Source organism: Molothrus ater, chromosome 21, assembly GCF_012460135.2.
Source record: "Molothrus ater isolate BHLD 08-10-18 breed brown headed cowbird chromosome 21, BPBGC_Mater_1.1, whole genome shotgun sequence".
Lineage (NCBI taxonomy): Eukaryota > Metazoa > Chordata > Aves > Passeriformes > Icteridae > Molothrus > Molothrus ater.
In genome coordinates, this window is record NC_050498.2 from 1,852,004 (window position 1) to 1,869,967 (window position 17,964).

The 17,964-nt window shown below is 43.7% G+C and overlaps 1 protein-coding gene across 7 annotated transcripts in view; it reads right to left on the minus strand.

The window, feature by feature from the left end:
- The window catches only part of AUTS2 (activator of transcription and developmental regulator AUTS2), a 795,423-nt gene that overhangs the window by 413,558 nt on the left and 363,901 nt on the right, over window positions 1-17,964 (minus strand). For all 7 annotated transcript variants that reach the window (XM_054516995.1, XM_054516994.1, XM_054516997.1 and 4 more), the window contains one exon: window positions 10,983-11,018. In XM_054516995.1, coding sequence (XP_054372970.1) covers window positions 10,983-11,018 — 36 coding nt within the window. The remainder of the gene's footprint in view (window positions 1-10,982; window positions 11,019-17,964) is intronic.

A 17,964-nucleotide genomic window follows, 5' to 3' on the forward strand; every position in this document is an offset into this window, starting at 1 on the left:
CCTCTTGCATTCAGGGATCTACCCCAGCCCAGCACTTGGTTTGAAAGGTTCCTTGCATTTCACATGGCACAAGTGTCACCACATGCTGTGCTAATGCCACTCCAAACATGAACTTCACTCTCTGAACCAGCCTGGCACAGGCACTCACCAGAACAGTTCTTTTTTCCCCTCCAAACTCACCTTTCATCACCATCCCTGACAGACAAGTCCTCCTTGGCAAGGATTAACACTTTGCTAATGAAGTTATCTCCTGATCTCTTGTTTTACCTGGTATCTGTTCTGCCACTTAACAACAACCTGTTTTCAGCTGCTAAGGTGGAACAATTAGTCAATGCTATCAATATTAGGAGTTCTATTCCAGTAATAACTTGAAATCTATTTGCCCAGCACTCCACAAACACACAGGTGGGACTCTGATGAACACACTTTCTTGTGATTCCCCTCTCTGTTTCTTAATAACCTTCCTCATTCATCCCCAGTGCCCTTCATTTGCCCAGTGCTTCCCAGCAGTTTGCAGATATTTTTATGGATTTGGTTTACTAAATACATCATGCCACGGAATAAATACAGGCCATGGAATGAAATGAACAGCCAAAACATTCACCATAAATTCTCATAGAAACTACTCTCCTTTCATTCACAGACAACTGTAATGAATGTAGTAGCTTTTTTCCTAAAAATTATTTTACAGTGATGCTACACAACATGGACAAGTCCACTGATATTACATGCCAACCTTGAGAATGTCCCAGAAGCACAGGCAGGAATGCAGAGAAGTGCTGGCACAGCCCCAGCAGGGGCAGCAATGCCCCAGCAATGCCCCAGCAATGCCCCAGCAATGCCAAGGGCAGGGCTGTGACAGCAGGAGTGTCCCAGATTGCAAGGCAAGATGTATCTATTTGCCATCTGTAGGGCAGTTGTGTTCTGTTCTGTGGGCAGTTTCCCTTCTCTCTTCCACACCCACTCCTCCCTCTGGGGTACATCTGCTGATAACAGCTATGGAATGTCCCTGCATGGCTGATAAGAACTACAGCATCCCACTGGGAGATGTGAGCCCAGAGGGAGGAGCCAAGCATTCCTACCTGGATATAATCTGGAGATTCTGGAACACCAGCACGGCTTCTGCACTGGATTCCCCAGAGCAACAGCAGCTGCCTCTTCTTCCACTGGATCTTCAGAGGAAGAGACTGCACCTTTCTCCAGGATCCCTGCTCCAGCAGAGCCACCCCTGACACTGCAGGAGGGCTGAGCCACAATTCCAATGGTTCTGCTGCCAACACCCTGACCCACAGGGTGTCAGGTTGGGTTCTGACTCTGTCAGTGTTGGTTTGGTTTACTGCATTGTTTATTTTATCTTTTTATTTTCTTCCCTAATAAAGAACTGTTATTCCTGCTCCCATATTTTTGCCTGAGAGCCCCTTAATTTAAAATTTATAACAATTCAGAGGGAGGGGGTTTACATTTTCCATTTCAGGGGAGGCTCCTGCCTTCTTTAGCAGACACCTGGCTTTCCAAACCAAGAGAAGGAGTCAGAGCCCTGCTCACCTCAGGCCCCAAAGCACACCATGGCTGGGCTGAGGAGTGCTGTGGCATCCAGAGCCCTCTGTGGGAGGGGGAGTTCACAGATCAGGAGAGATGAGATTTCAGGAGGTGAATACAAGCTACTTCAGCTGAATGCACATTAACCCTCAGGTAGAGGGAAGATGAAAATATTTGCCCTGCTTTTTCTTTTTTTTTTTTTAACAGATTTACCATTGCTAAAGGAAAGGCCATCAAAAACCTTGACTTCCTAATGGCCTGAGAGCAGCAATAACCTAATAATCATTTTCTTATGGACAAAATACTCCCAAATATTTCTAATGAACCATTACAGCATGCATTGCAACTTTACAAGCCTTCATTTAATTACTTCCACTGAAACAAACACACAAATCTTCCAGCTCAGTGCTGCCACACACACAGACTCTCTGAGCACCAAGCCCTCAGCAACCTTCTTCTGATGGACATTTTTTTTCCAGGAAATGACACAGAGACATAGGTAAAAGGTGATTTAGATAGACTGCTGTGTCACAAATTGTCAGGATCTGATTTAAAGACCTTGCCTTTGTCAAGAAAGACAGTTGGGTGTCTGCTTTAAAGAAGTACTGGGAATATTTTCATCAAAGGTTTGAATTGAAAAACAGTGGGAGGTAAATATCTGAGATGTTGCCAAGAAAGACCACTATATCCGTGCAATTACCATTAACAGGGGACAGCAGTGGTTCAATGAAGTAATTCAATCTGGTGTCCTACATTTTATCAGACAGCAATTTTGAGTTCTGACATAAAAGGCTGAGAAAGGGGATTGGACTCTTTTCTCTGAAATTCAGCCTTAATTCTTGCAATCAGGAGATGTGTTCTCTGCTTCAGGTACAAGCCAGCTACCCCTCCAAGGGACTCAAAAGAATAACCCAATATTCACCTTCAAAAGAAGAATAACCTAATATTCACCTTAACACCACTCATTGGCATAGGAACAAGTCATACTTTGGGCAAGGCTCAGAGCTGAGTGCCTGCAGTATTACAGCTGAGTTTTCCTCCTCACTAAACTAGTCAGATTTCCTTACTTGTGAATTTTGCAAGGAAAAAACCTATTGTTTTTTAAAAAAACAAACAATATGATGCATCCTAAATTAATAAATGTATTGTTTCAAAATTTAAGAGAGAGAGAGAGAGAGAGAGAGACTGTATTTCTCAGAAAATGGCAAAATGAAAAGCTTCTGGAAACTGCCATCAGAATAACACCAGCACATGCCTTCTCCTCATCATCCATCCACAGTGCACACTCCTGGTTCCTTGGGGGCTTTTGCATTATCTTCCCCCACAGAAATCCTATCAGTCAGTCCATGGCTGCACTGGTGCTTTCCAAGGTCACCAGGTTTTCAGGGCAGCTCTGATTTCTCCTCTGCAAGGCAGCCCAGGCTGGCACAGGGCTCCCACACTGGGATCAGCTTCACTCCCTCTCCACACAGGGCCCACCTCAAACCCCCTTTCCAGGGAAATCACCACATTTTAGCCTTTCACCTCCTTTCCACCACAATGCTTTCTGCCATTTGCCATTTTGAGCTGGTCTACAAATTCCTGTGTTACACCATGCAGAAGTCTTGAAAGGTTCTCCTGTTAACAGCACATGGTTGAAAATGTCAATCCATATTTCACTGAGCAAAATCTCACCACAAATAATAATGCCATGAGATAATTTGCAACAGCAGCAGTCCAGTGTCACTCTTTCCACTGAACTACAAATTCCACCAAGTTCCAAAACATCACAAACAAGAGAAAATTGGCTCTTGTGTCATACAGAACGTGGGCAGCCCCCTTTACACATGACACAAAGCCAGGAGTCCCTGCAGCACTCCAGTGAGGGACTGCACAGCCCTCTCCTTTTCATGAAACCATGCAGAACCTCCTCTAGAGACTCCAAAATATCAAACACACAATGCAGGCAATGCTGCTGAGCATTCTCTTGTGCTGATATGAAACTGAGACCCTCAGAAGATGGAGGCTCTGTATATGACAGCTTAACTACTTGCAATCAAACTAATTTGCAGGAGGATGACCTGAAATGAGTTTAAAAGCACCATAATGCATGTTTAGCAATCAGTGAAGCAATCCTTTATTATTCAGGTTCACATCTGCAATTTGTGTCACGTGTCATGGGAAAGAGAAAGGGGGATCACAAAAAAGAATCCTTTTGCTTTGCAGGCGTTGACGAGCAGAACATGAGCCACAGTAACATGGGGCATTTGAGACCAAACAGACTGACAGCAAATCTTCAGTCTTTCTGCTACTTACAGATAGCTTATCACGACCAGAAGAAGAAATTATTAAATTAAACACTTGCCTCTAAATGATTGTCTTGATTTTTCTAAATTGATTTTTGCTGGAAAAAAAAATGATTAAGCAAGTTCACCTGAAATACCACAAGAAATAGGAACCAAGAACACCTCCAGGGTTCTGAACTGTAAATGAAGTTATCAACCAGCCACTTTCAACACTCTCCTTTCTACTGGTTACAGAAGAAGAGGGACACCCTTCTGGCAAATAATGGAGGCTTCCATATCACCCCTCCAAATACATAAACTCTCTTATTTCCTTCCTTTTTCCCTTCTTTTTTTTTATGATATCTCCATTCATCACACTTGTAATCCTTGGGGAAAAGGTGGCTCCAACAAGGTAAGTGAGGAACATGCACAGAAACAGGAGGAAAAGGGAAGCATTTGCTGAAGAAAGGAAGAGCAGTAAATGTAACAACATTCCAGAAATTTAAAAAATAAAATAAAAAAAGAAACATAAGAAAGCCATGGAAGTGCAAAACTGAGGCAAAGCACAAACCATTTAATTATTTATTGATAATTAATACTTATTATTTATTATTTCATTATTAATGAGACAAAGCAGAGAACTGCTCAAGAACTGCAGCAGGAGTGGGCTTGGGCAAGGAGAGGGAAGGCCCAGGCCAGCAGACTCTGCTCCCTCCTGAGTGACAGCTCCTTGGGGATGTCACCCTCCGAATCACTAAAGTATCTGGGGACTGTCCTAAAGAAATTACTGTAAAGTTATTGAAGAAATTCCATTGTTCAGACAGAGGGTGAAAATCTGTGCTTCAGCAATGAGGGGACAAACCAGAAAGACCTGAAGTTCTGAAATCTGCTCTCAGTCTCTGGCTGGGTAAGACACTGCTGTGGTGCCCTGCTCTCCTTATGTAACATTTGCACAACACAGTTCCACACACACAATCCAAAGAAATACATGGATTAATATCTTAAATTCAAAGCATGTTATTCAAAAAGCATGAGCATGCATTAGGGCAGAATTCTACAGTGTTTGAGGAAATACCATCCCCAAGGGCTGTAAAAATAACTCCAACCTTCACCCCCTCTGCTCAAAATTTTCTGAGGAGAGACAAATCCTGACCAAATTCCAGCCCAGGTCATTTATTCTGCTTGCCTAATCTTTCCCCAAATACTGACTTAATATATGTGAAATACAGAGTTTTATTCTCCAAAAACTGTTGTTTTGCTCCAAGAATTCTTATTGTGATGAGCAGGATGCTGGAAATGCGGCTGCTCTTGTTCTTCTTGCTTTTCTGGTCATGTTGTTAGCAAACTCTTTAATGAGCCTCAGCTCTCCCTAGGAACAGCACTATGGTTTATAAATGCTAAAATTAATAGACCTGGGGTAGACTTTATTACATGTAATGTATTTAGCTGGCAATGATGATGTCTCCCTTACAGCAGCAGTTAGAATAAACTGCATTTTTAATGGCTCCTGGAAAACAAAAGACAACACCTAAAAGACTTTAGATGAAGAAACACCAGGTTTCCTGGTCTCAGTGCACCACACCAAACCTACTCCACTGAGGGCTGCAAACACTAATGAGTAATTACAGCCCACAGAGAGATTTCTACTGGGGATCTTGTCCACTTTGCTCCAATCTGAATTTACTATCAGAAGATTCATAACCTCTGTTGTCAGCTTCACTTCTGCAAAGAATGGGCACATGGAGAATTTAAAGTGAAGTTAAAATGGATTTCAATATACCCTTCACAATAATAGTTGGTAAAACTAATTACAGTGAGAAAATTGGAGATCATTCATTACCCTACTAAGCAAATTAGGATTTGTTAACAATGATTTATAGTGCCAGAGAGAGGATAACAAGGATCCCCTTTCCAACTCCATTCACAGGGGACATGACAGTTCATGGTGTGGTGCCATCCCACAGCCACTGTGCAGAGCCCTTGTGGACCTCAGGGTGTTTCACACACTTTTACATCAGCAAAATACACTTAAATGTTTGGTTTCTAAAGACAAGCTCTAAAATTAACTGAGCAGCTTAACCTACTTGCAAGAACAGTTTATTATTTACCAGTTTTTTATTTACCACACCCACTGTGCACATGACGTGGAGTAAAGGACTCCATCCCTTCTGCAGCTTTAGCAGGTTGGATTTATTGAGCCCCTTCAAACAACACTTTTGAACTGATCTGTCCTCTCCTGAGGAAGCCAGTGGGTCCTGCTGCACTTCACTGCAGTGGAGTCTCTCCACAGGCTCTCACCCAGCATCACACACCTGACCACCTCAAGGAGCAAAGCTCAGCTCCTCAGGACCACTGCTGAAACACATGGACCAGGCAACGAGGGAAATCTGCTCTTTGAAGGGCTCTCTGAGAGCACAGAATGTGCTGCTGGAACTAATTCCACATTTAATTCCACATTTCTGCTGCAGGATGATGTCTCGGATGAAAACACTCCCAGTGCACAGAGAAATAGCTGCCCTTATCTAGGCCAAAGACTGCTTTTCCCATCATATCCATACCAAACACCACTGGTGCTCCCCTTATTCTCCTTGGGATGGGTTTTTAGAGCTCTGAGTAATGTAATGCAACATTGCACAAGCCAGTGTCCCAGTGGCACGCTGGAGCTGCACAAACATCTGCTGAACCCAACCCACTCAGGGCCAAATTGGATAGCACAACTGATTAGCCAGAGCCCTGGGGAATAAGCTCACAATTTATGTCTGCCTGAGTCACCAGCCCGTGTGCAAAGCACAGTTTGAGCTTCTCTTTCTTTCTTTTTTAAGGTGGAGCAAGAGCAGTGTTAGGAAAAGAAGGGTCACAGGAGTCTTCTGCCTTGCCAATGTTATTTCCATCACCAGCTTATTACCAAATTCTACCCAGTTCTGAGCAATTCATAAACTCTCTGCATTTGGATGAAAAGAAAATAACACAAACATGCAATCCAAAAAAAATCCATTAAAAGAGGAACAGAAAATGCTCAGAAACAAAGACTCAAGAAGCAGACATGTACAGAAATGGAAACAAGTTGCCAAAAGCAGAGAAACTGCACAACTGCCAAAGAACCTGACAATCTTGGGAATCAGGGTTGTTGTTTAGAAGCAAAAGACTCAGTTATTTAAGTTTTGATTTCTGCTCTGTTCTGTGTTGCAAACCAATGAACCTCTATCCACTTTAAAAGGAATTTGGCTGGCAAGATACACAAATGAGCAAAAGCCATTCTTCAAAGCTAGGTAAGAGAAAAAGCTTTGCTGTTATACAAATTCCAGTTGTATTCTAAAACATCTCAACCTTCTGAAATCTCAAGACAGCTGGACAACATTAAAAACTCCCATAATTCAAACAGCTTTCCTTTGAAAGTTAAAGAGATGGTGATTTTTTTTTCTAAAATTCTCACTACTTTCCAATTATCTGATCTGACATCTTGATGAGATGAAATCTACCTTATAATCTGTCTTTGACGAGAGACAAGGACAATTTGCAATGCAAAAAATATCAAAGACAACTGGGAGATCTTCCAGGAAATATTAAGTTATGATTTCTTAGGGTGCACCAATATTAACAGCATGCTTAAATTTTTTTTCACATGCACCAATCATAGACTGGAGTGATCCCACAGGAAACAGTAAAGTCAGGCCAGCACAAAAGGCTTCCAGAGAATTAGAATGATTTTTTACCTCCTCTTTTCTGACTATTGGTTTAATAATATGCAAAAAGGATGGGAAAGTGTCTCCTCTGACAAGGAGCACCAAGACAGGTGAAACACACTCCACAAAAATGTCTTCTGAACAGAATCTACAGAAATACCAACACCTGTGAAAGGAGTAAAAGAGTTGTTCCCAACTGAAATCCAAACTTGCAGGTGAATGTAGAGCTCATTGACAGCTTTGCACCATCCCCTCTCCTTCAGTGGCCACTCACACTGGGCCCATTTTGCTGAAGGCAGCTCCTTACACAGTTTGTGCAATCCAGGGCAGCTCTGTCACCCCAGCTGGGTGTGGGTTGGGCTGAATCACCTGATGGAGACTCCCAACCCTGTCCACTGCCAAAGCAGGCTGGGAATGCCCTCCAGAGCAGTGCTTTTTTCCTTTCCCTTTTCCAGGAGCACTTTCACAGAGACAACAGGAACAGAATTCAGCCTCCAGCTCTGCCAGTCAGATATTGATCTGCTTACAGTAGAGAATCAGGTAGGATCCCAGCCTTCACCACTACCACTGAAGCTGCATAATGAATTCATAATGAATTACTGGGCTGGGGCTGTCACAGAGATATTGGAGGAATGATTTTGTGCTCCTGGGAAGTGTCAGCTTTATAAATGTTCCCTTTAACACTCAGTGATCTCTATAGAAGAACAGGACCTAAAAGTCATTTTAGCTTTGCTGTGGCATGCACAAACATTGCACACACATGGCCCAGCCCATCCCTCAAACCTGAGTGCCTGCTGCAAGCAGGGTCCTCAAAGGGGATCCCAAGCTGGATTAGCTCTATGCTAGGCAACATGGCCTAAACACATGAAGATTCCATTAATACTTGATTTAAACAGCAAAGATGTGCTACTCAATCCATACCTCAGTGTTCATTCCTTTCTGAATTAAACCTGCCTCCCTCTGCAGTAGATGTCCATCAGTCCATTTGCACCTACCTGGTTCCTCTGGTGAGCTGCAGTACAGAATATTTCAGAGGCCAGTGTACAACATACACCAAATCATTTCCAAGGGCCAAAGCTTTATTATTATCTATTAAATTAGAAGTTATTTTTACTATTTGAGACCAATAACCCCTGTTTTGATGTTCTGGGTTAACACCAAACACAAAAACGAACAGTCTTTTTCTCGTTAAAAGCTTTGGAAAAAAGAAATCAATTCAAGCGCATATTCCTTTGCACATTGACAATACAATAATTACATTGATCAGAAACATATGCTAATTGGATCACTCTGGAGCATTTTTCTCATTGTCTGGTACTACAAAACACATCTGGATTTTATTTACCCCATGTAAGTTAATAAGAGTATGGGCTTTTTTAAAACAACAAGCAAGATAATCCTAAAAACAATTTTCCAAAGTGAAAAGGGAGGGAAAAAAAGCTTTATGTTTCATCCAAGACTGTGTAAGTGCAAAAAGAACTTTAAGATAGAAACTGAAGCACGTTTTCTACCTACTTGGCTATTAGTGAGGAAAGAAAAAAAGGAAGTTGAAGACTCTCAATACTGTGACTATAGAAAAGAAACAGCTCAGTTAAATATATTAATGGCACCAACAAGGGATGTCTCCCCCACCTACACAGACCCAAATTGGAAAGATTTAAGGTGCCAATCCATCAGCCCTAGAAGATGTCAGGCTTCTTCTTGTTACTGAATCCCTTGCTCAGGAGAGCTGGAAACTTTCAAGCTTTCTGTTGGAGCATAGGGGATGCTGACACCTTCCAGATTTTCACTTTAGTGGACCAACCCACAGACAGTATGGTGCAGGGAACAGCAGATGGCTCCTCTTCTGTTACCTCTGCTGCCTAGAGAGGAAGCTGAGCACAGCTCTCAAGCCATGCATATTCAGCTCTCCCTGCAAGGAGAACAAGGCTCATTTATCCATGGCACAGCCCCCCAGCCCATAATACACCTGTGCCATTCCAGAGCATCTCTACAGACCTCTGTATGACTGGAATTTTCGCAGACAATGGAAAGCAATTCACTCTGAACTAAGACATTCAAGGTTTACTTTTAATTCTAAATAAATGTTGAGCCATTTGATATAATTTTTTCCTTCATCCCCTACCTCGTAAAAATACATGACACAAACCAGGGCAGGTGATGACAAAAGGAAACCAGCTTGTTTTTCTGTTTCACAACTTACCTTCCACTGATCTGGGCTTTGATATAATTAGAACAACTACCACCTGAGGAAACTTTTCCACCTGAGGATGCTGTTTTCATACCTCACCACCAGCAGTGTGAATGCTCTGTTTGTGCAGAAGTCCAATGTAAATCCAGCAGCACACAGCATTTCTCAGGTATTAAGCAATTTTTGTGCAATTTTTGTGAGACCACATGTTCACAATTGAATCCCATAACTTTCTGACAGGATCACAGACGTCTGTGACAAAAGACTAAATTCACCATGAACTAATAGAAGAAAATGACTCTCTGGGAATGTGACAAGAGTGCAGCCAAGTTTTTCCATCACGTAATTGAATACCATAGAGTTTGCTTTTCCCCAGGGTTCAATGAGAAGATAGGAGGAGGCTTTGATTGTACTGATAACTTCACAGAGCAGTGCCATGGGACAGGGTTCCCATTTTACCCACCTGGTTTTGGACTTACACAATGCTCTGCTTCTCCTACAGTTATTATAAAGGCAAAAAAGATGTGCTTGGAGAATAAAGCATAAGTTACAAGAGAAACAGGATATGAGCAATTTAGATATAAATCTTGGAAGAAAATAAGCAGTACATTGGCTTGAATGGAAAACTTTTTTCACTCCCAAACTTATCTCTGCAAGTAAAAGGTATATTGATGAATGTGGGAATGAACAGAAAGGTATGAATATAGACTGTTAAATCAATACAGGTGCATGCAAATAAATCACAAAGCCCAAAAAACCTGATCAATTTTTAAACCAGCTGGGGCCTGATCTGCTTCTCAGGACATAAAATGGAAATCTGGTATAAATACAACTTCTGTGTTTTCCAAGAGTGTCCATTGACTTTTAAGCAACAGGCAGAAATCACTGTGCCACATTCTCTGGGCTGTGGTACACAGGAGATGAGGCAAAATATCAAAATATTGTAATGGGCTCTTTAAAATCTGTGAATCAACAAGAACAGGAGCAAGGGAGAATGAGATCCTTCCATCTCCCACTAGAGAGCTGGTGAGACCATGGCTCACTTTATTTGCTATAATTGTGTAAATGAAGTGCTGTTAAAATGTATGTAGTAATTAAAATGACACCTGATCAGTTCAAGGAAACACCACCATGATGGAAATGTTACTTGCAGGGCATTTGTGAGGAATAAATAAGAAGGGCACTCAGCCCTTGGGCGGGGGGGTTGTGGGGCACTTCCTGTGCCCATGAGTTCTGTGTGAGGCACTTTGTGTGAGGAACACTCTGCTGCTGAGGCACAGGGTGAAAGTGGAGATAGACACTTACAAAGTAGCCTGTTCCCAAGCTGGAAGGAGCTGAGCTCTGCAATAAAACACAAAGACAAAGTGGAAAGTCAGTGATGGTTTTTAACACGTTCCAATCCACACAGCTCATTACCAGCCCTTTCCAAGCTTTTCATCACCACATCACAGCCCCAGCGTCCTGCCCCTTGTCATCTGCTACTGAAACAAACACAATGTTGCTTAATTTTTCCCTTTACATCTCTCAACCACTCGGAGATGGCAACGTGCTATTTACTGAATTCCAAGCTTCTGCCGTGGACGTAATTGCCAATTTATTTGACAGGCAGCTGGGTAATGAATTAATGATGGCATTTCGCCCTGCACTGAGACTAAACAGACACTCATCAACCAGCCTCCCTGACATGCTGACATTCAATGCCCTGGACTCCAGCTCCTCAGCTTCGTGGCCACAAAGGGGCAGGAGGGAGGGGGAGAAAGGGAAAAAAAGTAGACTGACTTCAAAACAAAAAGCCCGGTGGGTTTGGATGACTTTTTCAGTGTATGACCTGTTTGCCAATTTATTCCCGAAAGGCCCTGGTTAGTACACACATAGTGCTTTTCTAAAATGAGACATTTTGTAAACATAATTAGTAGTCTGAAATGTAAAGAATGCGTGGGCACAGAGAAGCTGCTTCAGTCAATGTACCATTTTCTGGAGAATGCAGTCACTACAATTTCCCATTTGGATGTCCACATTATTTGACAAACCAAGGATATAGAAACAACAACCCCAAAAAAGCAAACAGCAAATATCTACAGTGTGAAATAGACTTCAAAACTCAAACCTATAAAAATAATTTAAACTAATATTACTACCATGAAAAATAATCAATTTCTTTAAATGCTTTTAAAAAAAATAGCATCATGAAATTCAGTTTAAGTGGGACACGATCACAACCTCTATATTCACAGGAATTAAGGAGATAAAGGGGTTTTTTTTCATTAGTTTTTCATCTAAGCAATGGGGATTACACAGCAGGTTCTCTCAGAGACATGGGGGATCCTGGTGCTAATCCAGGTCAGGCTGTTCCATCAGAGGGGGAGCAGTGCCCAGCTCCAACCTTCAGAGCCCATGGACACAGCAGCAAAAGCAGAGGAGCATTCTGTACTGAGGCTGCCAGAGAAGCAGTGTGGAACTCCTGTAGCTCAATTCCCACTCCTGTAGCTCCATTCCCACTCCTGTAGCTCAATTCCCACTCCTGCAGCTCCATTCCTACTCCTGGAGCTCAATTCCCTCTCCTGTAGCTCCATTCCCTCTCCTGTAGTTCCATTCCCTCTCCTGTAGCTCCATTCCCTCTCCTGTAGCTCCATTCTCACTCCTGCAGCTCCATTCCCTCTCCTGTGGCTCAATTCCCACTCCTGTAGCTCCATTCCCTCTCCTGCAGCTCCATTCCCACTCCTGTAGCTCCATTCCCTCTCCTGTAGCTCCATTCCTACTCCTGGGGCTCAATTCCCACTCCTGTAGCTCCATTCTCACTCCAGTAGCTCCATTCCCACTCCTGTAGCTCCATTCCCTCTCCTGTAGCTCCATTCCCTCTCCTGCAGCTCCATTCCCACTCCTGTAGCTCCATTCCCTCTCCTGTAGCTCCATTCCTACTCCTGGGGCTCAATTCCCACTCCTGCAGCTCCATTCCCTCTCCTGCAGCTCCATTCCCACTCCTGTAGCTCCATTCCTTCTCCTGTGGCTCCATTCCTACTCCTGTAGCTCCATTCCCTCTACTGGAGCTCAGTTCTCGTTCCTGGAGCTCCATTCCCTCTCCTGTAGCTCCATTCCCTCTCCTGTAGCTCCATTCCCACTCCTGTAGCTCCATTCCCACTCCTGTAGCTCCATTCCCTCTCCTGTAGCTCAATTCCCACTCCTGTAGCTCCATTCCCTCTCCTGTAGCTCCATTCCCTCTCCTGTAGTTCCATTCCCTCTCCTGTCGCTCAATTCCCACTCCTGTAGCTCCATTCCCTCTCCTGTAGCTCCATTCCCTCTCCTGTAGCTCCATTCTCACTCCTGTGGCTCCATTCTCACTCCTGTAGCTCCATTCCCACTCCTGCAGCTCCATTCCCACTCCTGTAGCTCCATTCCCACTCCTGCAGCTCCATTCCCACTCCTGCAGCTCCATTCCCTCTCCTGCAGCTCCATTCCCACTCCTGTAGCTCCATTCTCACTCCTGTTGCTCAGCACAGCCTCCCTTTCCATGGTGACACAGCCTGGGGACAGCCAGCCCTGCAGAGAGGCCCCAGCAGCCTGAGCACACCATTGGGAATACACAGAATTTTTGTCACTTCACCCCCGTTCCAGGACAGGTACTGCAGATCTGCAGTGCACAGCTCTGGCTATCAGCAGGCAAGGGAACTGCACACAACTAAAGACACTCAAAGCCCTCCTGTCCCCCTGTGCCACCATCACCCACAGGACACCCCCTGGTGCCAGGGGTGATGGCCCTGAGAGCTTCCCTGCTGTCCCTGGGAATGCCCTGGGCACTGGCACAGCCCTGCCCACTGCCCAGCCCAGCTGCTGCTCCCAGCTGGGCACAGCCCCTGGCACAGCCACTCCATGGGCACAGGTCCTGCTTTGGGGATGCCAAAAAGATTTTTGCTTTTTATACATTTTTCATATATTCATAACTCTGTAGATTACTATTATACAGTTACATAGCTCCTTAATTACCTCTAGTCCTTTTCCTACCCTTTCTCTAAGATTTTAGAACAGTCAGTTCACCTTCCTGGACTCTTATTCAGTCTTTTTTGCCTCTGTAGTGAACCAAGGATGTTTTATTTTTTCCATATATTGTAAACATAATAAATGTGGGGCTAGCAGCTGGGGGGGAGCAATGGGGTCTTCAGTGGAGGGCAGAACCAAGAGGGGGGGATTACTTAATTAACTGTTCCTCTAATTGGATACTTTCTCTGAAGTATGCTAATTTGTTAAACTTATAAAATTGTCCAAATCCTGTATGACATGTGCACTTTGCCATACTTGCACCTGGAGGTCCTTCATTAAAGGTAACAGCTTTTTATCATTTTAATATTGTTTGGCTCGTGACTTTTGGCATCTCTAGGAGCCCCTGTGGCCCTGCATGTGTGCAGCCCTGGCACAGAGCACACCCAGCTCAGGACCCCACAGGACACACACTGCCTTCCTCTTCACTGCCCTGCTCTCTGCTCCATGCCATTGAGATTCCTTTCATTTCAGCTGGAGATCTACCCACAAACACAACACGTGCACTCGTTAGAACCACTTTTGTTTCCCCTATGTGCAGATGCCAAGCGAGTCCCACTCTTTCACTCACAGTTTTTTTAAACTTACTTTACTGGCTGAAAGCTCCAAAGTTTGCATTCTGCATCTGTGTGTAATTTTTGTCTGCTTTTTATTCCAAATTTTGGAAGGATAGAGTATCAAAACAAAACAATAAAGAGGAAGAAAAAAAGAATAAGCAAACAAAATATTTCCCACTGAATATTTTCATTCCTTCAAAAGCAATGCTGCAATGGCTATGGGAGGACAGTTGAAACATAGCAGTCAAATGACTTCCACTGAACAACTGTGCAATTTCAGGGAACTTGAGTTTGCTGGATGGAAATATAGCCCTTCACACATTGCATGCTGCATATGGAGAGTACAGTTTGCAAACTCTATTTAATTGAAGTATGAAAGACTGTGCTGCACATGCATGAATGACTGTCAGCTGTGTTGAACCGTGTGTTGGCAGAGCACAGAGGCTGAAGCGAGGGCTATGCAAGGAGACAACTTCTCACCTTTTGGGAACTCCCAAGAGCGAAAGGCTCCCACTACCCCGTGCCCAGCCTTGGGACCAACTGTGCAAACATCTTTACAAGCCCGTGCTGAGTCGTGATCCTGCACTGGCTGGTTCTATAGCTCTTATTTAAAGTGTGCCTATAACAGAGGTAATGGTTTCACTTTCCGAAACCCTTTGCAAAATAGGACATTAGAAATACTGTTTGATATTCACACAACCACCAGCAGAAGCCTGCATCAGGTGCCCATCAGCAAAATACACTTGCTTAAAATTGTCAGGGTTCTCGGCTTTTTCCCCCACCTTTTTTTTTTTTTTTCTTTTGGTTGGTTTGGTTTGTTTTGTTTTGTTTCTTTTTTTGTTTCCATCCTTTCTTAAAGAAAAGAACTTTGGCCCAGAAGCAAAAATGCAGTAACCCTCGTGTAAGCATTAGTTTATCGTGTACCAAAGAAAATTACATCCTTGAGGTCTTGGAAGGCACAGTTATACCCATTTTGCATATATATTGTGCATTACTTGGGGAGCTGGGTGGGGAGAAAGACTGTGTTGTACATATTTGTTCTGGCTATTGTTTATGCAGGTCTGACTGAATGAAGGAACAGTGGGTATCATTTCAATTTCTGATGTCAACATCAAATTACTTATTTAATTTCATGCCTGGCGAAGCATTGTATAGCTACACGCAGAATCATTTCACTTCATTTGTTATGCTGTGTTTTCTTGGCGATTGGCTTGCCTTCCAACTGACAGCTTTAATTACGACATGAATTTGATTGCACTGCCGAGGAATTAACATAATGCAACAAAGCATTTAAGCACCCAACCTTAGACACACAAACACACACATGCCCACCCTCACAGGCACACGCACACAAAGCACAGCCACTGCTGCTGAGCAGCTCCTGGCACACACACAGGCACAGCCCTGCCCCTGTGCCTCCACACACTGCCAAAGTCACTGGAGATGTTCTGCACAGGGAGCAGCACTGAGGGCTTCACAGTGAACCAAGGATTTTTTGGTTTTTTCCATATATTGTAGACATAATAAATGTGGGGCAAAAGCTGGGGGAGCAATGGGGGCAGAACCAAAATGGGGGGGGGGAATTACTTAATTAACTGTTCTTCTAATTGAATACTTTCTCTGAAGTATGCTAATTTGTTAAACTTATAAAATTGTCCAAGTCCTGTATGACATGTGCATTTTGCCATACTTGCACCTGGAGGACCTTCATTAAAGGTAACAGCTTTTCATTATCTTAATATTGTTTGGCTGTGACTTTTGGCATCACTGGGAGCCCCTGTATATACATAACCCAAAGGCTGTCCCTCCATTTGTGTTTGGCTCTGTACAAGTGAGAGGGATGGGGGACCAAAGAATTGAAAATATCAAAGTGTCCTGGATTTGGGGCTGAAACCATGAGCTGCCCACAGGATTACACTACTGGAGTCTCTTCCTGAAGCAAACAGCCACAGACCTGGTGGGCAGGGCAGCTCAGGATTTCAGGACTTGGTCCTCATTGTCACCTCCTCACTGTGGCTCCTCTCGAGCACAAAGTGCCCACCTCAGGAGGAGCACACAGCTACAGGGCACTGGGAGCAGGGCAGCACTCATGAAGAGTGCAGCAGCTTTGATGAGCTTTTTTGAGAGCCCAAGAGCAGACTTTTAATGCAGGGACAAATGGGAAGATTCCTGTCCCATGGCCTGTTCAGGAGCTGGAAAAACATTCCAGACAGAAAGGTACCAAAAGCAGTGAGAGGCAATGAGGTGCTGAATCCCATCCAGTGACCATGTGGGAGAGGCTTTTGCTGCTCATCCCTTCACTGAAAGCCTGCAACCAACACCAGAGGCAGCAGCCAGGGCTGAGATCAGGTAGATCAGGAATTTAGGAATGTGCTCCAAAGAAACCAGGTGGGTTGATTTTTGATTAGCAAAGAGGTGGCTGAACCCCTGAATACACAGTGCATTTACCATCCAGGTTAGCTGTAACTCTCATGTTTTCCTCAGGTAAATCTCCTGGCTGTTTTGTAAAACATGACAAAAATGTATTCCAAAGAGGGAGGACTCAATTAAAAATAAATACATACAGGGAGATAAAAAAAAAGAAGTTGACTGAGCTCCAAGCTGAGCAAAAGAGAAAGCGCTGCCATCTTGTCTCCAAGCAAGATCTCAACAAAATGAATTCTACTACTGGCAAGATTTTGATGAGATTAAACTGACTACAGCACCCTATATATAAAGGAGGAGCAGCTCTCCAATTTCTCTTTTAGGCCCCTGGAGCTACCTCTGTCCATAAAGGAAAAAAACAAGTTGTCATTCCTAAAAAAAAAACCCTATACAGGGGAGAAAGGCAGAGAGCCATGGGTTTATGAAATTCAGAGGGGGAGCTGGATCAGGGCACTGCTTGCACTGGAGCATTTGAGCAATCATTATCCCTAATCTAGCAGAGGTCAGATTCTCTGCTAATTATGTTCTCTCACAGAGGGGTGGGTGTGTGCACACATGTGCCAGGCGAGGACAAAGAGAGGAGTTGACAGAAATCAGTCTCACTGCATTGCATCTGACAAGAACAGAGGATATTCCCCTTCCTACTGTCTGATGCTATTTCAAGCCTCATTATGAGAAAAATCTCCTGTTTAATATGGTCTTTTCATTGAATTATCTTCTTTTCATTTTTGCCCCCCTCTCACAAACGCTGCAAATTACCTGCTTGGATCTCATTAGCCTGGAAAGGAGTCACTCCTTGTAAACACACTTTGCATCACTCTGCATTATCCAAGGGCTGCAGGAACATTTACAATAGGCAAAGTTGAAAGATCCCTGACAGGAGAGGGAATGAAGCCACTGACAAGTCAGTTTGCAACTGGATGTTCATTATCCCCTCTCCCTCATTCTGCATCTGTCACTGAGCTCTCAGCAGGCCCTGCAGGAAGGCCTGTGAAGCTCTAACATTCCTGTTTCACCAGCCTGCTCAAAACTGGGATGGGAAAATGGATCATCCACCTGGAGAACATGCACTTCAGTCATTAGCCACATTTCCATACAGGAGCCATGCCTTACAGTGCTGCCAGCTGACAATAGTGGAGATTCTTTTTGTAGTATATGGTAGAGATAATTCATGCTATATATGTATAAAATATTGTAAAAGTCCAAGGTTATGTCTTTGACCACTCTGGCTGGGAGCAGAGTCCTATTTTTATTCAACTAGGTACCAGACAGCA